This window comes from Rhinoderma darwinii, chromosome 5 (genome assembly GCF_050947455.1).
Source record: "Rhinoderma darwinii isolate aRhiDar2 chromosome 5, aRhiDar2.hap1, whole genome shotgun sequence".
Lineage (NCBI taxonomy): Eukaryota > Metazoa > Chordata > Amphibia > Anura > Rhinodermatidae > Rhinoderma > Rhinoderma darwinii.
Window position 1 is genome coordinate 324,621,265 of NC_134691.1, and position 27,100 is coordinate 324,648,364.

Genomic DNA, 27,100 nt, shown 5'->3' on the forward strand with positions numbered 1-27,100 from the left:
ACACACTATACATATATATTACACACTACACACATTACACACTATACATATATATTACACACTATACATATATATTACACACTATACATATATATTACACACTACACACATTACACACTATACATATATATTACACACTATACACATATTACACACTATACATATATATTACACACTACACATATTACACACTATACATATATATTACACACTATACACATATTACACACTATACATATATATTACACACTACACACATTACACACTATACACATATATTACACACTATACACATATTACACACTATACATATATATTACACACTACACATATTACACACTATACATATATATTACACACTATACACATATTACACACTATACATATATATTACACACTATACATATATTACACACTATACATATATATTACACACTATACACATATTACACACTATACATATATATTACACACTACATATATTACACACTATACATATATATTACACACTATACACATATTACACACTATACATATATATTACACACTATACACATATTACACACTATACATATATATTACACACTACACACATATTACACACTATACATATATATTACACATATTACACACTATACACATATATTACACACTATACACATATTACACACTATACATATATATTACACACTATACACATATTACACACTATACATATATATTACACATATTACACGCTATATATATTACACACTATACACATATTACACACTATACATATATTACACACTATACATATATATTACACACTACACACATTACACACTATACACATATATTACACACTATACACATATTACACACTATACACATATATTACACACTATACATAAATATTACACACTACACATATTATACACTATACACATATTACACACTATACATATATATTACACACTATACATATATATTACACACTATACACATATTACACACTATACATATATATTACACATATTACACACTATATATATTACACACTATACACATATTACACACTATACATATATATTACACACTATACACATATTACACACTACATATATTACACACTATACACATATTACACACTATATATATTACACACTATACATATATTACACACTATACATATATATTACACACTATACATATATATTACACACTACACACATTACACACTATACATATATATTACACACTATACATATATATTACACACTATACATATATATTACACACTACACACATTACACACTATACATATATATTACACACTATACACATATTACACACTATACATATATATTACACACTACACATATTACACACTATACATATATATTACACACTATACACATATTACACACTATACATATATATTACACACTACACACATTACACACTATACACATATATTACACACTATACACATATTACACACTATACATATATATTACACACTACACATATTACACACTATACATATATATTACACACTATACACATATTACACACTATACATATATATTACACACTATACATATATTACACACTATACATATATATTACACACTATACACATATTACACACTATACATATATATTACACACTACATATATTACACACTATACATATATATTACACACTATACACATATTACACACTATACATATATATTACACACTATACACATATTACACACTATACATATATATTACACACTACACACATATTACACACTATACATATATATTACACATATTACACACTATACACATATATATTACACACTATACACATATATTACACACTATACATAAATATTACACACTACACATATTATACACTATACACATATTACACACTATACATATATATTACACACTATACATATATATTACACACTATACACATATTACACACTATACATATATATTACACATATTACACACTATATATATTACACACTATACACATATTACACACTATACATATATATTACACACTATACACATATTACACACTACATATATTACACACTATACACATATTACACACTATATATATTACACACTATACATATATTACACACTATACATATATATTACACACTACACACATTACACACTATACATATATATTACACACTATACATATATATTACACACTATACATATATATTACACACTACACACATTACACACTATACATATATATTACACACTATACACATATTACACACTATACATATATATTACACACTATACACATATTACACACTATACATATATATTACACACTACACACATATTACACACTATACATATATATTACACATATTACACACTATACACATATATATTACACACTATACACATATATTACACACTATACATAAATATTACACACTACACATATTATACACTATACACATATTACACACTATACATATATATTACACACTATACATATATATTACACACTATACACATATTACACACTATACATATATATTACACATATTACACACTATATATATTACACACTATACACATATTACACACTATACATATATATTACACACTATACACATATTACACACTACATATATTACACACTATACACATATTACACACTATATATATTACACACTATACATATATTACACACTATACATATATATTACACACTACACACATTACACACTATACATATATATTACACACTATACATATATATTACACACTATACATATATATTACACACTACACACATTACACACTATACATATATATTACACACTATACATATATATTACACACTATACATATATATTACACACTACACACATTACACACTATACATATATATTACACACTATACATATACAGGGTGGGCCATTTATATGGATACACCTAAATAAAATGGGAATGGTTGGGGATATTAACTTCCTGTTTGTGACACATTAGTATATGGGAGGGGGGAAACTTTTCAAGCTGGGTGTTGACCATGGCGGCCATTTTGAAGTCGGCCATTTTGTATCCAACTTTCGTTTTTTCAATGGGAAGAGGGTCATGTGACACATCAAACTTATCGAGAATTTCACAAGAAAAACAACGGTGTGCTTGGTTTTAACGTTACTTTATTCTTTCATGAGTTATTTACAAGTTTCTGACCACTTATAAAATGTGTTCAAAGTGCTGCCCATTGTGTTGGATTGTCAATGCAACTCTCTTCTCCCACTCTTCACACACTGATAGCAACACCACAGAAGAAATGCCTCCTGATCTGGCCCCCTTAGACTTTTATCTTTGGAGTCATCTGAAGGCAATTGTCTATGCTGTGAAGATACGAGATGTGCAGCAACTGAAACTCCGGATACTGGAAGCCTGTGCTAGCATTTCTTCTGTGGTGTTGCTATCAGTGTGTGAAGAGTGGGAGAAGAGGGTTGCATTGACAATCCAACACAATGGGCAGCACTTTGAACACATTTTATAAGTGGTCAGAAACTTGTAAATAACTCGTGAAAGAATAAAGTAACGTTAAAACCAAGCACACCATTGTTTTACTTGTGAAATTCTCGATAAGTTTGATGTGTCACATGACCCTCTTCCCATTGAAAAAACGAAAGTTGGATACAAAATGTCCGACTTCAAAATGGCCGCCATGGTCAACCCCCAGATTGAAAAGTTTCCCCCCTCCCATATACTAATGTGTCACAAACAGGAAGTTAATATCACCAACCATTCCCATTTTATTTAGGTGTATCCATATAAATGGCCCACCCTGTATATTACACACTACACATATTACACACTATACATATATATTACACACTATACACACATTACACACTATACATATATATTACACACTATACACATATTACACACTATACATATATATTACACATATTACACACATTACACACTATATATATTACACACTACACACATTACACACTATATATATTACACACTATACATATATATTACACACTATACACACATTACACACTACACATATTACACACTATACATATATATTACACACTATACACATATTACACACTATACATATTACACACTATACACATATATATTACACACTATACACACATTACACACTATACATATATATTACACACTATACACACATTACACACTATACATATATATTACACAGGGAGAGCTGCAGTGTTACCCAGTGAGGTTCCAGAGTGGGATCACCCTTATTGTGGCAGCAGGGGTGTAACTAGGGGTAGGATTCATAGGGTCCCAAAGCGAAATGAGATGGGCCCCCACCACCTAGTGGCAGGAAAATGCAACAGCAGCATAAGTAGCAATAGATAATAGCGCCATATATAAGATAACCCCATATTGTAGGGGTAAGTTCACACGCTGAGTAAGGGTATGTTCACACGGCTTATTTACGGATGTATTTTGGGCGTTTTACGCCTGGAATTACGTCCGAAAATACGGCTTGAAAGCGTTGACAAACATCTGCCCATTAAAAGCAATGGGCTGACGTTTGTCTGTTCACACGAGGCGTATATTTACGCGTCGCTGTCAAAAGACGGCGCGTAAATAGACGCCCGCGTCAAAGAAGTGTCATGTCACTTCTTCAGACGTAATGGAGCCGTTTTCCATGGACTCCATGGGAAACCAGCTCCAGTTACGTCCGTAATGGACGCAGCGAAATAGCGCCTGCACATGCCGTAACGGCTGACATGACGGGGCTGTTTTCTCCTGAAAGCATCCCCGTAATTTCAGCCAATACGGACGCTGTCGTGTGAACATACCCTAAAGGTACACAGAATATCCGCCCTTTTCCACACAGGGATTTCCGGATGAAAAGTCTCACCAATTTGTGGTACAGTTTTTCCCTGGGAATGTCCGCTGCAGAAACTATTATGCAGGATCCATTATACCACAAATTCAAGCAGCACCCGACGGACGTCATTGACTTATAACGGGGTCCACCGGGGGGGTGTAAGAATAGGCCTTAGTGCCGCTGCAATATTGATATGAAGCGATGCTCAGGTCAGTGGGTGCCATACAAAATGAAGGAGAGTTTTTTTTAAAAAAAACATAGATGGAAAGCGCTGTTATTCTTCATAAATTAAAGGGCTAGATAGAAAAAATCCAGGAAAACCCCTTTTGATTGTTATGCTTTGTACATTTCACGCCTGTTTTTATGCCGAGAAAATATGAAAAAATATAAATCTGAAATAAAAATATATATAATAAGTAATAACATATAAAACAATAATAAACAGCAGCAAAATAAATGATTTCCAATTTTTTTTTTTTTGCAACAGTGTGAGGCTGTGATGATGACATTCTCTGTAACGGAAGGTTCTGCTGCGAATCTGCTTTATCGAATGCAAACCTGCAGCACAGCAAATGTCAAGTGACCCAGCCAATGAGAAAACCCTTTCACGTCATGTGACTAATAGGCCGCTGACAGCAGCAGACATGTTTGTTTTGGGCAGAGCGTTCTTTCTCTGGTATTGACTCAAGGATGTTCCTGACAACAAGCATTTAATTATTAAATATTCATGAGGAAAAGCGAGTAATGCGGAGACATAGTCGTTCCTTTTTAGTTATATGGAGGTTGTAGCGGCTGTCTAGCTGCATATATGCCCATTTCAAACATGGCAGTTGCTGCTCGTATGCTCCTCCTACAGAGGTGTGTATCTTGTGTAACTGTACAGCAGACAGTATGTCCTAGGCTAAACCACATGTAGTGATCGTGCCTCCTCGGTGTCACCCACAGGAATTATGATCTACGATCTGTTCTGCGCACTTACTGCTCCTGTGCTCTAAAGAGGTCACTGACAACAAAGTTCCCACAGACATATGGTCATTGGTGCAGGACACAGCTGACCGCAAGAGGTCAAAGGTACAGTACAAGTTGGCTGGAAAGTGAGAATTCAACATGTGGTAGAGCTGTAATAGCAGAGCGGAGGTGCCAGACATGCTGAGGGTTGTAGTTCTATCATAGTTGCATTGCAACCTGCTGTAAAGAGTAGTTACTAATTTGTATGTCAAACTTCAGTCCTACAGAAATGTGTATTTATTATAATGTATGACCCCACCGGGACCAGGACCGGACAATGTTTAGTCATTTTTATCATGCGTTCGTTAAACGGCTATAACTTTTTTTATTTGTTGGTCCAGCCTAGGGATTTTTTGCAATATTTTTTTTCGTGATCAACGCAGGTTACTTTTCTTATAAGTTTTATATACATAATTGTAATTTTTTTTGCATTTTTAGGCTTATAGTTTGAAAAAAAGTAAAAATAATGTGCTATTTAAAATTTGAGCTCACTTTTTTTTGGTAATAATATAGTGTAACTCTTAAATAGACTTTTTATTTGTGATCTTCATTGTCTGCCGTATATTTTGATATATTACATGTCTGTTTTAGGGTATGTGCGCACACACTAATTACGTCCGTAATTGACGGACGTATTTCGGCCGCAAGTCCCGGACCGAACACAGTGCAGGGAGCCGGGCTCCTAGCATCATACTTATGTACGATGCTAGGAGTCCCTGCCTCTGCGTGGAACTACTGTCCCGTACTGAAAACATGATTACAGTACGGGACAGTTGTCCTGCTGCAAGGCAGGGACTCCTAGCATCGTACATAAGTATGATGCTAGGAGCCCGGCTCAATGCACTGTGTTGGGTCCGGGACTTGCGGCCGAAATACGTCCGTCAATTACGGACGTAATTAGTGTGTGTGCACATACCCTCAGGGTTTTTGGCTCAGGTCTAGCGTAGACTTGCCACGATACCAGAATTTGGACTGCGATGCCGATACTTCGTGTAGTATTGCGTTTCACAATACCAAAACGATACTTTGCCAACAATAATTTAAAAAATAAAGTTCTTAGATTTTCTAATGTGAAGCACGAGGTATTCTAAATTTTGAACCTCCATGTGCCTCACATTAATAGTAATTCACCCCATCATGTTTCTCACAGTCACAATGGACAACATTGGGTTAATGTGTGAGGTACATGATGGGGTTAATTACTATTAATGTGAGGCACATGGAGGTACTAAATTCATCATCACACCTCGCGCCTCACATTAATGAGTGAAAGAGCTGTTTTTGTTTTATTTCGTTACAGCGTAAACATCATAAATGACGCTATAAATTTGTTGTGCACATTATTACGGTCGCGACGATACTGAATGTGTATATTGTATTGAGCCTTATTATTTTATGTTTTTTTTATAAAAAAAATTGTCTTTTTTTTTTTTCTCCATTTTTTTAAATGTAACATTATTTTTTGTTACTTTCCTATTTTGAAACTTTAATATACTGACATATATCTATACACGGATAGTAGACAGGCATATATCTATACACTGATAGTAGACAGGCAGTTGTTAGGACATACCTCAGTATGCCCTAACAGGAAATATGGTAAGACAGCCCTGGGGTCCTTCAATGGACCCTGGGCTCTCTGCCCATATATGGTATGTCCCTCAATTGCGTCTCGGGGATTCCCTGTGATGCGATCCAAGGGGCATCCCCTTTCTAATTTTCCCCTTGAATGCTGCAGTCAGCTTTGAACACAGCATTCAGGGGAATAGCGGCGGAGATGAGAGGTTTCTCTGATCTCTGCCATTAGAGCAGGGCTGCGGCTGTGTAATACGGCCATTGCCCCCGCTCCTGACAACAAGTGTGCGTGCGCGGTCAGTATGGGGTGAGGCGGCCGGCACTGAAGAGAGAACATGGGGGTGTTTTACTGTGCGCGCGCCATGTTCTCTGGCACTCATTAGTGCAGTGCCGGCCGCATCACATCATTCTGACCGCGCGCGCACAATTGTCAGGAGCGGGGCAGTGACTGGATTACACAGCCGCAGACCCGCTCTGAATACATGCGGTACAATACTATGCTGTGCGGCCGCACAACTTAGTATCGAAATACATGAAGTGACGGTATTGAGCCGTTTGACGGTGCACGGCATGAAACAGTATCGATATTTCGATGCATCGTGCAACCCTAGTCTAGCGTTATGAGAATGATTGGCGAGGGGAGCATTTTTTTGGTGGTGGATTTTATATGTAATTTTTATTTATTTATTTTTATTATTATTCTGGCCTGTCCCTCAAAGTTCGGGAAAAGGCCTCTGGGAGACTTTATTATATCATGTTATGTTTTTTTATACTTTACTTCTCCACTCCACGGGCCCATGTACACGACCGTAAAAAATCTCCGTAATTACGGACCCGCCCGGTTCTATTGGCCGAAGACACCTTTCCGTATCGCTACGGATAGGTGTCCGTGCCGTAGAACCGTGCCGGGAATTATGAAGCATCTCCTACTTTTTTTACGGGCCGTGCTGCCATACTTTGTATGGCAGCACGGCCCGAAAATGCGGCCCGCGGCCGGCCGTGCCTGCAATCGTGGTGAAGATAATTGTGGTGAAAACTGCTCCTGTCTTCTCTCCAGGATTCTTGGTAGTCTTTACCGGCACGTGACATTCGCAGCCCTATAGCTCGGGCAACACACTTAAACCCGTTCTGTATATATACAGTGGGCGATCCTCAAAAAATAAAAAATTGTTCTCCGGGCCTCCTGCTGCCATCTTTCATGGTAACCCAGTGGGCGGTATGTACACAATGGGGGAGGTGTTGTCTAACGGCACAACCAGTCATGTGAGCGCGGCAAATCTGAATGATCATCTCTAGACATCCGTTTTGTTGGTTGGTATATTATATGTGTAGATTTATATATAGCGCAGACCCGCTTAGATACTCTTTAGGTGTGTAGACCGAACACTTGTAGGGTTAGGGGGAATTTCACGTCTATTACCGCTTTTAGGGCTTATTCAGAAGAACGTAAATGTAGTACGTGTGACGGCTGTTTTGTTTTTTTCAACGCCCGCCACGCGGCTGCGTGTATTTCAATTGGGCTGTTCATAAGGCCGGTGTTTTAACAGACCGTGTGAAGGGCCCGTGATAAAATATGGCATGTCCTGTTCTTGTCCGTTTTCACGGATCCCTCAATAGATTTAAGTCTTTGAGGGATCCATGAAAACGGGTGCGACTCGGACGTAAAATACAACCGTTTTTCATGTCCGAGTTTACACTCATTCATCTGAATAAAGCCTTACAGATGTTCAGCGCTAGACTAGATTTAGGTGACCTTGCGTGCACGCTATAGAGCAGTGGTCTCAACCTGTGGCTTTCCGGCTGTTGCAAACCTACAACTCTCAGCATGATCTGCTAGGAGTTGTCGTTTTGCACAAGTTGCAGGCCACTGCTATAGTGCATTACACAACCTCAATATCCTGACCTGTGGGAATGCTCTTGACAATTAAGCCAATCGCATCGATAGGGTGTTATTTACCCAAAAGGGTATCCTTGTGGCACATGTTTGGGGGTATGTGCGTGCAAACTTTTTTTTTTTTTTGGGCTGAACTGCAAGTTCGACAATGCTTTTCAGTGCAGAGGCGGAATACATTTCTATTACACAGGATCCTAGGGGCGATGTATGGAACTGTATGGCATACAGTTAAGTTAGTTTAGCGCATAGCCGAGCTGCACTCCGCTAGCTCCGGCAGTCCCATGAATAGAGAGTCAGCGCACATGCTAAACCGCTGCTCTGATCATTAAGTGGCCTCGGGAACCCCGCTCTCTTATCGTGGAGGTCCCTGCGGTGGGACCCCCAGTGAACACACACTAATACCCTATCCTGTGGATAGAGCGAAGTTTATGTGGTGGGATAACCCTTGTAACCTAAACAAACCCCTTCTCTTTATAAATTGGGAGCACTTCTGGTGTAGCTCTACGCTATAATTTACGTCAGCTTCTGGTGTAAATTTGTCAAAACCACATTAGCCCAGCCCGTTTTGTCAAGTGACGGCCCTTTTTTAAAAATGCATTGCGCTGCGTAAAACTGAAAAAAGTTGCACATTTTTGTGCTATAAAAGTGTAACAAAAGTGGTGTAAACCTGTTAATAAATTCTCTAAAGTGGTTTATTTGCTATACCTGTGCTCTAATTATTATGTTTCCTTACATGAACTTTCCTCCGGACTGCTTCATGCCAAGAAGTTATTGAGCAATTCGACGTGACAACGTGTTAATAAGGGTCATTTTAATACATTTAACCTATTAACGGAGATATTTTTAGTTTGGATTAACACATGTTGCATATCAAATGCTAAAAAAATAAAAAATTATAATGTGGCTCCTAAATTTTTAGACTTTGGAGCCCAAAGATTTTTTATTTTAATTTTTTTATTGCTGCATGTAACACATAGCATTCTAGCTGCCTGCAGTCCCCACTAGAGGGGGCATGGGAGTTCAATGTATAACAGTATGAAGTAAGCTCTAAAAGAGGCTTTGTCTCCAGATTTTACAACCCCTATCTGCTATTGCATGTGATCGGCGCTGCAATGTAGATTACAGTAACGTTTTTATTTTTAAAAAACGAGCATTTTTGGCCAAGTTATGACCATTTTTGTAGTTATGCAAATGAGGCTTGCAAAAGTCCAAGTGGGTGTGTTTAAAAGTCCAAGTGGGCGTGTATTATGTGCGTACATCGGGGCGTTTTTACTACTTTACTAGCTGGGCGTTCTGACGAGAAGTATCATCCACTTCTCTTCACAACGCCCAGCTTCTGGCAGTGCAGACACAGCCGTGTTCTCGAGAGATCACGCTGTGTCGTCACTCACAGGTCCTGCATCGTGTCGGCACCAGAGGCTACAGTTGATTCTGCAGCAGCATCAGCGTTTGCAGGTAAGTAGCTACATCGACTTGCCTGCAAACGCCGATGCTGCTGCAGAATCATCTGTAACCTCTGGTGCCGATGTGTCCTCGCTCATCTGACACGATGCAGGACCTGTGAGTGACGACACAGCGTGATCTGTCAGAAGCTGGGCGTTCTGAAGAGAAGTGGATGATACTTCTCATCAGAACGCCCAGCTATTAAAAGTATTAAAAACGCCCCGATGTACGCACATAATACACGCCCAGTTGTACTTTTACTTTTTAACACGCCCAGTTGTACTTTTGCAAGCCTCATTTGCATAAATACGAAAATGGTCATAACTTGGCCAAAAATGCTCGTTTTTTAAAAATAAAAACGTTACTGTAATCTACATTGCAGCGCCGATCAGCTGCAATAGCAGATAGGGGGTGCAAAATCTGGTGACAGAGCCTCTTTAAGCTCCCCTTAGTGGTGGCTGCAGGAAGACAGAACGGTATTTTTTATAAACGCTACGTTCAGTCAGTGTAAACGCTGCCGCCAGTTAGTCTCCGTTTTAGTGTAAACACTGCCGCCGGTCAGTCAGTCCACGGTCTAGTGTGAATGCTGCTAACGGTCAGTCTACGGGCTAGTGTGAATGCTGCCGCCGGTCAGTCCACGGTCTAGTGTGAACGCTGCCACCGGTCATTCCACGGTCTAGTGTAATTGGTTTATACTATATGTAGTAATGTTGACTTTTAATTTGGCTACTAAAAGATATCTTTTGGCTCCTAAATTTTTAGACCGGAGCCAAAAGCGCCGTTTTGCTATTTTCTTTTTTAGTCTGTATTGGTTGTGACCCAGCTTTACAAGAAAAAAATAAATAAGTGAGAAATACCTTAAAAATATATTTTCATATTCAACATTTATGGCATATCCACAGGACCTCCGTTTGACAATTCATGACGGCCACAACGCTTGGCTCTTCCCAACAACCCGTTTATCTGAGTGCCGTTGCGCCCAAGCTCATTTGATTTGAAATTTTACTTTTATTCACTGGTGACTAATGTTAGTGGGGCCATTGGATGGTTGGTATTTAAATATTTTAACCTTTCTTTTCATAGAAAAATGAAGGAACAAAATGAACCAGCGCTCGCTTCTACCAACATCACAGCAGTCCAGCAGATAATTGCGTCCTCTGCAGGCGCTCTGCTTACGTCACTCTTTGGTAAGAATCTAATTTCAATCCAGTCCAAGCACTTTCTACTGTATCTAAGTAACCTGCGACATTTCCAACTTACAATCTGGTTGTCCAGCTTCCCTCAAAATTGAAAATGTATTACAAGTTCATCCTAATGATATTTACCGGATTATGGTTCAGAAAGAGATACAGATACGCTGCCCATAGAAGTATGTGGAGAGGGGAGGGGGAGCAGAGAGAGGAGACACATGCTGGTAAGTGTTATTTCTCACCCCAGTGCTGGATTCTCAGCTACACTGCTCATTGCTGCTATATAATCTCCACCATGTTGCTGCTGCTTCTATATATGGGATAGATATAGATAGGAGAGCTGTATTTTGTTCTTGTTTGTGCAGTGTATAGAAGACATGATAGCAGTTAGGCTCCACCCACTAGCTCAGAGAAAACAGAGAATTAGACATAGAGCCTGCAGAGGGGAAAACTGCTAAATAATGCAGAATACAAGTCATACCATGGCCAGAAATAATGTTATTCCTCATGTATACGCATGTGACCACTTATTCAGAAAAGTCACCTGAAAAGTTAGGTACGCTTTAACAGATCATAAACGATCCGTCATAAACAACGTGAATCATTATTTTCACCATCAGCGGCGTAGCTGGAGGGGGGGGGGCTGGCATGTGCTACTGGTGCCTTGCCCAGCAAGCTGAATCGTTACCCATGGTGAAGGAAGGACTACCTACTTTACGACTCTGTTCCCCATTGACTTGAATGGAGACAAAATATGCCATGCAAAACCGCACGTAAATACAACAAAGATTTCCTAGAATTGATTCCTGGAGAAAAAATAAGATAGTAAAACACCAGATTATACTGAGTTTATGCTGAGTGACCTTGGTTGTCCTCCAATCACTATATTGAGTTGCTGCGAGTACACGGCCATATCTTCTCCTTTTTGGTATTGGTGGGGTACACAGCGGGTCCGACCCCACAGATATTTACATTTATGGCGTGTCCAAGTGATATAAGCTCTACTGGGAAAACCCCTTTGGTGGGTACTGGAAGAGTTGTAAGTGGGCATGTGACATTTCAGGAAAGCAGCGCAAATGTTAATCAAACTCACGTCTTTGATTTGGGCAATGCTTGAAGCAATGTCCGCTAAAGAGGCCGCACTAAGCAGGATATTACAGGGACAGGTTCATTCTCCTATTAGCCAAAATGGCCCCCCAAAAAATTGTGCTGTTTGGACAATCGGAGTGATCAAATAATAGACTGAACTCCTATTTAGAAGCATTCATTAAAAGAGCACTGCCCCCTCCCCCCACGCGTTTCTCACAGTGAACTGCATACACCGCAGCCCGTCAATCACCGCGGGGAGTGGCGGAGGGAGCGCACTGCTCATGAATACACCGGACTAATAACTAGGAGTCTTTAGTTGCTCCTATTAGTCAAACTGTCCAATATTTTTTTTTTTCATGCCGATTTTGCTAATAGGAGGACGGACCTGTCCCTGTAAAATATTGCCTTTACCTAGTGCCGAATATTCAGCTGACGGATCCGCTTTATGTAATTTGTGTCTTACATTTATCACGTTCTGATGGTTCCTCAAGTAAAATGTCACTGACCATGTTTTATATGATTTCCTCTCCTAGTAACTCCTCTGGATGTTGTTAAGATTCGACTTCAAGCTCAAAGCAAACCTTTCACTAAAGGTAAGTTGTACGTGTTTGCCCTTTATGACCTTAAAGTGACACTCCAGCAATTTTATTTATTTATTTATTTTTATTGTGGCCCCCGTTTGTACATGACACATGGTAAAAGATAAGGTTATCCTCTTACCGGGCGTTTTTTTGCCGAAATATCCCGGCTGCCAATATGTCACTTGTTCGCACTGTGACCCGCCGATTCCCACAGTGTCAGTGTTATATGAGCCGGTGGTGTATACTTGTGTAGTAATAACAATTCTCATTGCTTGTCCTCTATTAGGGAAATGCTTTGTATATTGCAACGGGCTCATGGATCACCTGTGTGTGTGTCTGAATGGGAACGGCAAAGCGTGGTATAAAGCTCCAGGGCGATTCACAGGAACCACGGTAAGATCAACAACCTCACTAACGTCACTGCTGCGGCCAGTGATTTGCTGCTGTGTCATTTGTTGAGATGAAACTGCAGCAAAGCAAATAAAGACTGAAGAATGAAATGATAAAATTCTGTCGCCACTAGGGGGAGCTTACTACATATTTATTTATATAGCTCCCATTGACTTCAGTATAAGGCTCCACTCAAATGGCTGTGGTTTCCACTGATCCGTACGCGGGCTTCGGGAAAGAGCTGCAAAACTAGGAGCGGGTCCTGTTCCTATCTGTGTTTGCGGCACGGTCTCGCCCGTTTTTAATCAAGCACATGGAACATACAGAACATATGCAGTGGACACACTTACGACACACGGATCGCAAAAAAGGACTACTGATCCTATGTTTACGGGCCGCAAAATACAAAATAAGTCGTGTGTATGGTGCCTAAATCTGTATACCATGAGCGCCCTCTGGTGGTGGCTACAAGCAGCCAGAATTTTATCACTTTATTGTTAATACCATCTTCTCAGTGTAACGCTTGCTTCTGTTTTACCGGCGTGATTTATATGTAAGAAGACATTGGCGCTCTGTCCGGAGACAAGAGATCTATTGAAAAGTTGCAAAGTTCGTCTTCTTTAATGGGTCAGGCGTGGGTGAGACCAATGTCACAAGTGTTAGATCAGTCACTAGATCACAACTTTAAAAAAAAAAAAATATATATATATATAAAATTACATATAGGACCCTGTATCTGTTAGAATTTATTTGATGTAAATAAGTAGCAAAGATGAAAAATGGATCAATATCCGTTGCTTGTATCGCCTAAACTTGACCCAAATTGATATTTAGAGTAGGTATTTTTTATTTTTTTTTTCTATTTATTTATTCTTTTCCAATTTTATATACGAAAAAAACACCAAGCGTATAGTTTAGGCTCGTAGGCCAATAAAATCAATACAACCGCAAACAGTGTATCCAGAAAAAATGGTTTCCTGAATCGGAATCTGAACATTACATTAACCCGTGTATTAGTACAGTGAGAACAGGAGAAAAGAGAGAACAAAAAGTACATGGGGTGATCTCCCGGCGGGGGGGGGGGGGCCTGGGGAGAGAAGAAAAGGAAGGGAAATAAAAAATAAAAGCCAAGGCACGCTCCTCATATGAGACCTGAATTCTGCATTGTTATCCGATGGTACCAGGTTTTGAGGAACGTCTCTTGAGCTGTAAGATCGTCCGTCCTCATCACCTCCTGTATCTTATTGAACCACATTTGAATGGCGGTCTCTATAGTGTTGGTATACAGACTCTTGCAGCGCTGACGGGATGTCGCGGAGATGGAGCAGAAACATGGCGGGTGATTTGGGCAGACTGACGGTATAACCAGTGTAGATTTGAAGGAACCCTGTACCACCTGGTTGGGACTTTGGACTCCTGTAATCCTCTTCTAGAGATTTAGATGTATACAGTCGGTCCCTTTGCTTAGTCGTGAAAGTAAACTTAAGATTCTTTTCCCAATTTAGCAGATAAGTCGGGGGTGGGGATCCCGTCACGGAAATAGGATAGGTCTTTATAAAAGTGCAGTATACCAGTAAATCAGAAGTTACAGCAGCAGCCAAAGTTTTGCAATTTATGTTTCTTTTACAGAGAAATTTTTCTGTTTAGTTGTGTCGGACATTTTTGAAAAAGTGACTACAGGAAGTGCCGCCATATTGGTCGTCATCCGTGAATTAACTTTTCACAAACTGATTATAATTAGTCCGCGTGTTCTATCAACCACAAAGTGACCGTTTTAAGAATCGTTTCAGAAAAGATAATTCCGGTTATTATTTTTGCAAAGATGGCCGCCACAAATGGACAGAAAAATTTGAAAATCTTCGTAAGTAATATAAATAGTATTTAAAAAAAATATAAGATTTTTACTGTTCTTTCCGTTTTACCAATTAATGGACACTTTTTATTTTTAATTTTTTTTTATAAGAAATCTTCTTTAAGGCTAGGGCTCCACGGTGACATAGGGCAGTAAAATCGCGGGAAAAAGTTGTCGATGACTTGCAACAATCACAAGAATTCTGACCGTGTTGGGATTGTCGTGTAACTTTTGTCCCCATAGGGAAATACGGTTGCAGTAAAGCCATGAGCAGTTTCTATTAAAGTTTTTATTTTAACCTCATTTACATTTCTTCTTTGTTTTTTGTTTTTATTCAGGATGCATTCGTCCAAATTGTCAGAAATGAAGGTATCCGGTCTCTTTGGAGTGGTCTCCCACCGACATTGTAAGTGCCGCGGTCTATGTTATAAAATGATTATTTATTTTTTTTAGTTTATTTCTTAGGACCAGTTCACACTTAAGTTTTTGGACGCGGAAACCACGTTTGAAAACGCGCCAAAACACGGCCGAAAATGCCTCCCATTGATTTCAATGGGAGGCGAAGGCATTTTTTCCCGCGAGCGGAAAAACCGTCTCGCGGGAAAAAAACGACATGCCCCATCTTCAGGCTTTTACGTCTCTGACCTTCCATTTACATCAATGGGAGGCAGAGAAAGCTTATTTCGCTGCGATTTTTTGCCTGCGGCGCTCAATGGCTGCGGGCGAAAAACGTGGCAAACGGCGTGCAGGCAGATCAAAATCTGCCTCAAAATTCCAGAAAAAACACTGCGTGAACCCCGCCTTATTGTTGAGTAGAACTTCTGTATTTAAAGAATACAAATAGAAAGTTTAAGAAACTTTTGTAAGACGTGAAATAACGATCTGCGCTACAAATCGGCACAGACCTATTGTTAGTTTGTACAGTAAAATTTCCTTTAATCTGGAATCTAATAATCCGGCATAGCCACAGGCTGCAGAGCGCTGCTTTAGGGAATATTCACACACAGCAGGTTTATTGCAGAAATTTCTGTAACTGTCCCAAACATCTGAACGGGGCATAACAGAAATGTATGTTACTGCAGAAACTACAGCCCATTCAGATCTATGTAACATCTTTTAGCCCCAGAAATTTCTTCAACAAATCTGCCCTGTGTGAATATACCCTTCAAGTTTGGCACCAGCGGGTCTGTCGCCAGGACACACACCGCAATAATACAATGTAATAACTTTTAACAGTCGCGTCTTTGTCCAGTTCTCGCTATCATTTTGGTGTCTATAAATATGACTTTATAGTATTATAATTTGTGTCCACAGAGTAATGGCTGTACCGGCTACTGCGATCTACTTCACTTGTTACGACCAACTTCGGGACATATTGATCCATCGTTTGAGCAATGTAGAGAGCGCGTGCCTCATTGCTGGAGCCGCAGCCAGATGTGAGTCCTGCTTCAGAGACCTCTCGCTCTCCTGACAAGTCTGTTTTAGTGAATACGTGTGTTCCCCATGAAATAACAATGCGGAAGTATCTGTTTTTAGAAATCTGGACCGTTCCTCTGTTACACCTCCTGGAAATCTATGAATAAATTGACATCTGGGTGTAACCTCCCCTTGTCAATGGGGTGTGTCTCTACACACCGATTACTGTCAGCACAGACTTTGTAGGAACAAGCCTCATTGATCAGAATAGTAACACCTAGTTGTTCATTTATTTATATATTTCCAGGAGGAACAGCAGAGGAATGGACCAAAGTGAAGATGTATAAAAAAAAAAATTTATTCTTGTTTTTCAGTGGGTTCGGCTACTCTCATCAGTCCGCTAGAGCTGATCAGGACGAAAATGCAGTCCAGACCGCTGTCCTACAAGGAGCTGACGTCCTGTATAAAGAGCTCTGTGGTTAAAGAAGGCTGGAGGTCCCTCTGGAAAGGATGGGGCCCCACTGTCCTGAGAGATGTTCCCTTCTCTGGTACGTTCATTTTTAAACTGGGCAAAAAATATATTTATCTTTACATAATCTATAAAGACGTTAGATATGATTTTATTATGACCATTAGTTATATAAAAATCTTTTTTTTTTTCCTCACTCTTTTTAGTCTCTTTCTATCTTTTTACGCTCTCTCATTTTACCCTCCTCTTTTTTTTTTTTTTTTTTTTCCCTCTCCTCTTATTTCTCTTATGACAAGGAGTGTTAGATTCATTGAAGTCAGATATGTCCGTATATAAACAACCTGTCCTACTAGTGATGCCAGTTACATGGGCGGGGCTGTGACAACTTCTTGTGAACAGGGGAGCAGTAGCTATAATTCATAGATGAACCACGGCTCTGTAGCTGCACCTAAAGTATATGTTCACTTTTAGGCCTCATTTACACGAGCGTGTGTGTTTTGCGCGCGCAAAAAACGCAGCGTTTTGCGTGCGCAAAAGGCACTTGACAGCTCCGTGTGTCATCCGTGTATGATGCGCGGCTGCGTGATTTTCGCGCAGCCGCCATCATAGAGATGAGGCTAGTCGACGTCAGTCACTGTCCATGGTGCTGAAAGAGTTAACTGATCGGCAGTAACTCTTTCAGCACCCTCGACAGTGCATTCCGATCACCATATCGAGTAACCTGTTTAAAAAAAAAAGAGGTTCGTACTTACCGAGAACTTCCCGGCCGTTGCCTTGGTGACGCGTCCTTGGTGACGCGCCTCTCTTGACATCTGGCCCCACCTCCCTGGATGACGCGGCAGTCCATGTGACCGCTGCAGCCTGTGCTTGGCTTGTGATTGGCTGCAGCTGTCACTTGGACTGAATTGTCATCCCGGGAGGTCAGACTGGAGGAAGAAGCCGGGAGTTATCGGTAAGTCAGAACTTTTTTTTTTTTTTTTTACACGTTCACGTATATTGGAATCGGAAGTCACTGTCCAGGGTGCTGAACCAGTTTAACTCTTTCAGCACCCTGGACAGTGACTGTCTCCTGCCGGGTTCGGTCAAAACGAGTTCGGCCGAACCCGGTAAAGTTCGGTTCGCTCATGTCTAAGACACTCCGTTCGGATGTTTGTAAACAGAAAAGCACGTGGTGCTTTTCTGTTTACATTCAGTTTGACAGCTCTTGCGCGAATCACGCAGTTCGCACGGAAGTGCTTCCGTGCGACCTTCGTGGTTTTCACGCACCCATTGACTTCAATAGGTGCGTGATGAGCGAAAAACGCACGATTATAGAACATGTCGTGAGTTTTACGCAACGCACTCGCGCTGCGCAAAATTCACGCATCGTCTGCACTGCCCCATAGAGTAATATAGGTGCGTACGACACGCGTGAAAAGCACGCGCGTCGCACGCGCGTATATTACGCTCGTGTAAATGAGGCCTTAAACCTTTCAGGACTGAGCCATTTTTTGCTTTTTTGTCTTTCACTCTCCGCCTTCCAAGACCCATATTTGTATTTTTCCGTCAATAGAGCGGTGTGAGGGCTTATATTTTGTGAGAGGAGTTGTAGTTTATATTGGCACCATTTAAAGTAACTTATACTGGGAAACTGAAAAAAAATTATTTGCAGACTTAAATTTGGAAAAAAATGCGATTCCGCCATTGTCCTTTGGGTTTCGTTGTTACGGCTTTCACCGTACGGTAAAAACGTCAACTTAACTTTATTCTGCGGCTTAATATGATTACAATGATGCCAAATTGATATAGTTTTTTTTATTTTATTTATATATATATATAATTGTATTTTATTTTTTTTTACTACTTTTACAAAGAAAAAAATTGTTTTGTTTCACCACATTCTGAGAGCCAGAACTTTTTTATTTTTCCGTGGATTGAGCGGTGTGAGGGCTTATTTTTATTGCTACCCGATTTTGGCACATACAACTTTTTGATCACTTTTTATGAAAAATTTTTTGAGAGCTAAGGTGACCAAAAAATAACGATTATGGCGTTTACCGTGCGAGTTAAGGGTATATCGTAATAGTTTTAGACGGATGCAGCTATACCAATTTTTTGTTTATTTTTTACATTACTTTAGAGGAAAAATTGGAAAAGGGAGGTTTTTTTTTTACTTTTTTCACTACTAATAACTTTCTTTAACTTTTTTTTTTTTTTTACACATTATATTAGTCCCCCTAGGGGACTTGAACCAGCTGGTACAATACTAATGTATTGCAGTATATTCTAATTTTCACAGGCTTCTGTTAAGCCCTGCCAGAAGCACGGCTTAACAGAGGCAGAGTGAAGGCAGACCAGGTGGCCTTCATTAGGCCCCTGGGCTGCCATGACAACCATCGGTACGATGGGGGCCGATGAGCTGTCGGAGGGGGTCGCCTCCCTCTTTTTAACTCTCAGATGCTGCCGTCGCGATTGACCGCAGCATTTAAGGGGTAAAACGGGCAGGATCAGTGCAATCACTGTCCCGGGTGTCAGTTGTAATACACAGCTGACACCTGCAGGGTATGGGGCATGCTCAGCGCGTGGGCCCGCTCCATACATCACTCCCTGCACCAGCACGTGCCACAACGTCCAGGTGTGCGAAGGGGTTAAACACCAATTTACAGTATAAGTATAAAATTAATCTACATAAATTGAGTCACTTTGTAAATACATTGTATTACTTATTGTTCACTGATCCTGAGTTACAGCCTGTATTATACTACAGAGCTGCGTTCACAATTCTGCAGGCTTCAGAGCTGAAATCCCATATCATTTTATCATTGTCTACACAGAGTTTCTTCTAGTAATTTGCAGTCTTTAGACCAGGCACTATATAGTAACGTGACAAAACAAGAAAAAGTAACTTCCCCACTGTACTAGAGGAGCTAAGCTATTAGGGATTTGGCTGTCAAAAGCTTGTCGACTGTTTCCAATGACAACCAGCAGAATAGTGAAGGCAGCTCTGGACTTTAATACAGGCTATAAATCAAAATCAGTACCTTATAAGTAATGTATTCAAAAAGTGACTCATGTTTTTTCTAAAGTGTAAAGAGGCTTTTATAAATCTGCTTGTTCCTGACAAACGAGTTGCTAGACCTTTTAAATCTGGTTGTTGGCAGAGTTTATTAGATTCACAGTTTACAGGAGGATCCGTCGCCTCTTCTGACACGTCCGTTAAGTAAGTACTTCTATTCACTGTGAAATAAAATTTCTGGAGCATCTTTTTTTTAGAACTCTGCGTTGTCGTTCCTTTGTTATTCCTCCTAGAAATGTATGATTACATTGACAACTGGGTGTTACTAGTTGGAGGTTTGTCCCTAAATAGACTGACAATGTTCAATCAGTGCTGCCAGAGTGAGACTGTGTAGGGACACGCCCCCTTTGACAAGGTGAATGGTAACATCCAGTTGACAATTTATTCATGCATTTCTAGGAGGAATAACGGAGGAATGGCGCAATGTAGAGTTCTAACAAGGATTTCCAGAATAGTCTTTTTTACTAAACTATTTGCTAAAACAGGCATGTCAGGTGAGGTGACAGATCCAGTAAGTTTCTGACAATGCTGTTTTATTCCTTTATCTTGCAGCAATGTACTGGTATAATTATGAGCTTGGAAAAAAGTGGCTGTGTCAGAGATACAACAAAACCGAACCGACCCTCTCAATTTGTTTTGCGTCAGGGGCCTTGTCTGGATCGGTAAGTTGTATATTAATGATGATAATAAAAAATATTAATCTTTTTGGGTTATTATTATTTTACTATTATTAGTTTATTATTTAATATTTTATAATATTTTTTTGTCATGCTGAGCACTAAAATAACTGTTTTATCTATTGCACCTTTATACAGGTAGACATTCTTTTCAGCTGTTTCCTAGTTGTATCCGTTTCTGGGAAAGCTGGGTGATGTCTATTATGGTTGGCATTGCACAGTTATGACTTTTTTTTTTTTTTTTTTACCCGGACTACCAAAAGTCCAGAACGTCAAATCTGACGACTATCTGATTGTTTCCCAGATTTTCCTGATTGGGGATTATGTCATTTTAATAAGTAGAGTTTTGAGACGGCTTCTGACCGGAATGTGGCAAGTAGCCAAAGAGTTTTGCTTCCTTGTTTATGTGCTCTTTTCTATTAACTACCTGGATGTTTGTAATAATGCATTAAAAACTCCATCATATTCTGATTTATTTCTTAAAAATATTTTGGAGCGCCGTTTTTTTTTTTTTTCTGCTACAGTGCTCCAAATCCCCTGCAGAGATATAGAGTTGAATGATAAAATTCTAGCTGCATGCAGCCACCACTAGGGGGAGCTAAGAATCTTATGGCATACATTTATACATTATACTCCATAATAAAGCTCCAATGCCCCCTCAAGTCGACTGCAGGCAACCGGAATTCAATCATTTAACAACTCTACACGGGATTTGGAGCTCTGTATCAGAAAAATGTAGCACCGACCGCTATAAAGATATATTAAGAAATTAGTTAGCGCAGAATTGTGGATCTATTTGGATAAAAAAATAAAAATAAAGTACATATTGCAAGAATAAAGAGACCGTTTTTATGGACATTCTCATTCAGCTGTCAGCAATTGCCCCAAAGGAGCACAGTGCTTTAAAGAACGGAAACAATAGCGCAGTCGACTACGCTATCGATTCCACAAAAATAACGGAAACTTTACGGAACCAAAAGGAGACAAACGGAAACCATTTGCAACGGAAGCATTACCATTGAAATCAATGGTAATGCAAACGTAAGCTATGGTTTCCGTATAGTTTCCATTTGTGGGTTCCCCTGAGGGAAAGGTCTGACGGAACCCACGAAGTGAACCCCGACGCAGGTGTGAACAGGTCCTTAGCCTTTCATTCCTGCAATCTGTGGGAGTCCGGCTCATGGATCAGGAGATAGTGGAAGGTGCGGATACCGTTCAATACGTCCTCCGTGAATAAATTTGGATAAAAGTATCTTTTGTGTATTTCAGATTGCTGCTGTAGTAACTTTACCATTTGATGTTGTGAAGACAAGAAGACAAGTTGAAGTTGGAGAACTGGAGGTGTTACACAGTAAGTTTTTAAGTATATTTTTTTTCTTCCCTTTAGAAAGTCGTACGTATAAAATGTTTATCTCTTCAACACGCACAATCCACGCTGGTTCCCATACATCGATCTAACTTGTGAGTACTGGCGCAGCTGGGAGGAGATCGTACCCAAACTGTCACATATATTTTGGAGAAAGTGATCATGTTGTTGTCGTTTTATACCGACAGCCTAGGGACGTCCTCTGACAATGCCTATCTCATAAATTTTAAAGGGGTTTTCTGGTTTTATGTAAATAAAAACTTGATGTCTGTAAAACTATAAAGTTCTACAACTTTCTACTATACTTTGTGTTTCAATTCCTCACCAGTTTCAAGAAACGTGCTTACTGTCACTGAATGAGGACACTTTTTTGTTTACATTCAGAGGCTGCAAACCTGTACATGCCTAGTCCTGCTCTCAGCTGAGAAGTGGATATAATTGTATCAAGTCTAGACAATGCTCTGTGAGCTAAACACATCCGCAGCTGCACAAATCTCTCTTGTAGTTTGCTACAATGTATCAGTCTGGAGTCCGGGCTTTTTGACTTCGGCCCCCTGCACATGGCCGCGGACTGTCACCCGCATGATCCCATTATAAAGTGTGGGAGCACCGTCCACAAAATCAAAATATAGGACATGTTCTATTTTTTGCGGGTCATTTCTACAGCCCGGACACTTACCCGTAAATATACGGGAAGGTGTCCGTGGACCATAGAAATGAATGGATCAGTATTTTGATCTGCAATTACGATCCATAATTGCGGATCAAAATTATGGTCGTGTGCATGGGGCCTTACAGAGTATTGTCTAGAATGGATACTAATGCATCCACTTCTAAAGTCCACCCTGAGAGACGAGACGGATTGTCTTCTTACTGAGGGATCAGGTTACAGCTGCCCGTAGAAGTCGAGGGAGAGGGAGGGGGGAAGGAGACAGAGGAAGGGAAACACACACACAGACGCTGCTGCTTCTAGTAAGTGTTGTATCTCACACCAGTGCTGGATTCTCAGCTACACTGCTCATTCCTGCTGTATGATATCCTTCATGCTGCTGCTTGTGAGGCTGTGCTACAGAGAGTTAGGAGAACTGGATCTCTGACCTCCTAGTTTAGAAAAAAACTGACCATTAGAGAGAAAGCATACATAGAGGAAAACTGGTACAAAATAGACCATTATATATCATACACGCCATATACAAGTCCTATAATGACTAAAAATAGTTGTACAAACATAGTCACCTAAAACGTCAGGTACGCCTTAATGTCCGTTTCACATCACGCTCGTAATATATAATTATATGTACCCCAAAGAGCTTCAAAAACAACTTTAACTTGTCCCACAAAAAAAAATTCCTTGAGTCCTTTAAAGCACAACTAAAATCTTTGGGGGGAATTTAAACTTTCTGTGTCGTAGAAAAATCGCAAATGCATCAAAAGTTGCAAATTGGTTTTGAATTAATTTACGCCACCCAGAGCACTGCTCCTTTAAAGGGGGTGTGGCCTGTTGCAGCCCGACAAATTTACTATCATTTACCCCAGAGAGCTGGCGTAGATTTCCCTTTCAGACAGAAATGCGCCTAATTTAATAAGTTTTGTTTTTATTTAGATGCACAGAAAAGGTCTACTTCGACATGGAAGATAATGCATACAATAATGTCTGAGAACGGCTTCAGGGGTCTTTTTGCTGGTGAGTTTATTCTTTGGGAGTTTTCATTGGGTCGTCTCTGGTTGTCACTCCCTTGTTCCCTGTAAAGCATCAACTGTTTGGAAGCTCTCATGACATAATAAAAACACGTAGTTCTTCATATACTTGCCAGCAGGTGGCACCACTGCCATGTAACAGTGCTATTTGTAAATCCAATGATGGAAGGATTAGGCCACATGCACATGACCGTATTTTTCATCCATCCGTAAATACGGATCCATAATCATTTATAGACAGCCGTAGATCATCCGCCTATACGGAAGGGTGTCCGTAAATACGGTCCGTAGTGCATCTGTAACGCATTCGTATTTACGGATCTGCAAAAAAAAACAGGGAGAAATCTTGGGTATTCCCCTGGCGTCGCCTAGCAATGCTTCCGTAATTACAGACTGCTACGGATGCACATCTGTAGCCGTCCATAATTATGGAAGCGCCCTAAGACTTCTATGGGGAGTCCGTGCCGTAATTACGGACAAAAAAAATACATGTTCTATCATTTCTACGGCACGGACACCCATCCATAAAAATACGGAAAGGTGTCAGTAGCCCATAGAAATGAATGGGTCCGTAATTACAAATGAAAAATATAGTCGCGTGAATGGGGCCTTACTGATTTTTCACTAAAGAGTAACTGTAGTTTTAGTTACTAATCTTGCAATTTGGGGCATTACTTGCCCCCTCAAGTCTCTATACTTCCTCTTCCTCCTCAGCATATGCCATAAATGTCCGATAGATGCGACCGACACCAATCTCTAGAACGGGACCCCTTGACCCCCGTACTTCCTTGTCAGGCTCTTTGACCTCTATCTGCCAAGGTGGTCTGGAGCTCTGGAAATAGCTGAGCTATGCGAAACGTGAACGCTACAGAAACGGCATAGCTCGTCGTGCTACACTGTTTCCGGAACTCCCATTTGATCTATGGGAGTTACTGAAACCGCATAGCTCAGCGACCTTGGCTGTTTCTGTAACTTGTGACCACCTGGTCAGACTGTGGCTGGGGAGCAGCAAGACCCGGAGTAGGTAGGACGGCGGTCAGTGTGCCCTGTTCTAATGATAGGTGCGGGTCCCAGTGGTGGAACCCACATCTATCGGGCATTTATGGCATATTCTGTGGATTTGCTATAAATGTCCATACTTGGAGATCCCCGTAAAGGGGATACCCAGTTTCAGAAAATGAATGTTCTTTTTTTTTTTTTGCATAATTTATGTTATACAATTTTCCAATATACTTTCTGTATTAATTCCTCACAGTTTTCAAGATCTCTGCTTGTTGTTATTCAGTAGGAACATTTATTGTTTACTTCCAGTGGATACAATTCTGTCCATGGTCATGTGATGGACACACAGGTGCTGAGATCGTTACAGTTACAGTATGTACAGTATCAGAGCTGTGTCTTCTAATGATCCCACCACCTGTGTTTCCATCGCATGACCAGGACACTGTTTTATCCACTGGAAGTAAACCTGAAGCTCTTTACTGAATGACAACAAGCAGAGATCTTGAAAACCGTGAGGAATTAATACAGAAAGTATATTGGAAAATTGTATAACTTTTAATTATGCAGAAATAACAGTCATTTGCTGAAAACGGACAACCCACTAAAACTGCGCTCTGCCAAGTCGGTAAATACTCTATATAGCAGTCTTTATTTATATCTGTGTCTGGGAAAGCTCGGTGACCACCTTTATGATTATCATTACACAGAGGTTGCCATCTAGGTTTCTGAGACTCTACTTATCCACTTACTTAGATGTGTCACGGCGTAATTGGGCCCATTATTTCATACATAGGTCACTCTAAAAAACATATAACAATGATGCAGTCCGCAGTATTGTGTACGATGTCTCTGATGTTCTTTTGCAGGTTTGAGTCCTCGCTTAATCAAGATCGCCCCGGCCTGCGCCATTATGATCAGCACCTACGAATTTGGAAAAGCTTTTTTCCGCAAGTTAAATAATGAGCAACAGTTAAAAAATTGCGCTTGAGTTTCCGCCTCATGCCGGACAGAATTCCTGACTGATGTCCTGTTTTATAGCTGCCTGTAAATGAATGCCGCTGATTGGCAGGTGTCGTGAAGGAGTATATGGCGGTGATGTGATATACAGGCTCTGTATCTAACTGGACAAGATTGTGGGTAACTATATACTGGTCTTCACAGAAACCTGGAGAGCCAGAGTAGTCACTCTCTCCTCGTGGTATCTGCTGCTAGGCAACAGCTGAATGTTGTGGGGGACCTACAAAAGCGTGTGCCCGATCAGAAGATTTTTCATTTGGCTTCATGGTCGAGTTCGATTTGTAAGTCTTCAAGGAGAATATTTAAAGGAACACTCGGGGGGGGGGGGGGGGGGGGGGTTTGACACAGTGCATCCGTTTTACCTGGAGTGTTCCTTTAAGTTATTGAATCATTATTTATTTCTGGTGATCTTGGAAGTATTTAAATTATCGTTGATCATTCATATAATTTAAGCCTTAATATTTGCAGTTTTGTTTTTTTTTTTAAAAATTTTTTTTTAATT

General features: G+C 40.0%; 2 protein-coding genes across 9 annotated transcripts in view; one reads left to right on the forward strand and one right to left on the reverse strand.

Moving 5' to 3' along the window:
* The window catches only part of DBF4 (DBF4-CDC7 kinase regulatory subunit), a 34,637-nt gene extending 29,479 nt beyond the window's left edge, over nucleotides 1-5,158 (reverse strand). For 2 of the 5 annotated variants that reach the window (XM_075827632.1, XM_075827630.1), the window contains exon 1: nucleotides 4,907-4,992. Coding sequence is in view for 3 of the 5 variants with exons in the window: in XM_075827628.1 (XP_075683743.1) it covers nucleotides 4,907-5,005 (99 nt within the window). In the remaining 2 variants the exon portion in view is untranslated. Of the gene's footprint in view, nucleotides 1-4,906 lie in introns of all 5 variants that reach the window. The other 3 variants (XM_075827628.1, XM_075827627.1, XM_075827629.1) reach the window with 3 other exon arrangements.
* SLC25A40 (solute carrier family 25 member 40) overlaps nucleotides 1-26,593 on the forward strand; it is a 67,384-nt gene extending 40,791 nt beyond the window's left edge. The window contains exons 1-12 of one of the 4 annotated variants that reach the window (XM_075827635.1): nucleotides 5,485-5,734; nucleotides 5,822-5,947; nucleotides 11,880-11,983; nucleotides 13,609-13,668; nucleotides 13,943-14,049; nucleotides 16,237-16,304; nucleotides 17,213-17,334; nucleotides 17,689-17,862; nucleotides 21,391-21,500; nucleotides 22,785-22,866; nucleotides 24,485-24,565; nucleotides 26,448-26,593. In XM_075827635.1, coding sequence (XP_075683750.1) covers nucleotides 5,685-5,734; nucleotides 5,822-5,947; nucleotides 11,880-11,983; nucleotides 13,609-13,668; nucleotides 13,943-14,049; nucleotides 16,237-16,304; nucleotides 17,213-17,334; nucleotides 17,689-17,862; nucleotides 21,391-21,500; nucleotides 22,785-22,866; nucleotides 24,485-24,565; nucleotides 26,448-26,569 — 1,206 coding nt within the window. In that variant the 5' untranslated portion in view covers nucleotides 5,485-5,684 and the 3' untranslated portion in view covers nucleotides 26,570-26,593. Of the gene's footprint in view, nucleotides 1-5,484; nucleotides 5,735-5,821; nucleotides 5,948-5,994; nucleotides 6,088-11,879; nucleotides 11,984-13,608; nucleotides 13,669-13,942; nucleotides 14,050-16,236; nucleotides 16,305-17,212; nucleotides 17,335-17,688; nucleotides 17,863-21,390; nucleotides 21,501-22,784; nucleotides 22,867-24,484; nucleotides 24,566-26,447 lie in introns of those variants that run through there. The other 3 variants (XM_075827636.1, XM_075827638.1, XM_075827637.1) reach the window with 3 other exon arrangements.
* The last annotated feature ends 507 nt before the right edge of the window (nucleotides 26,594-27,100 follow it).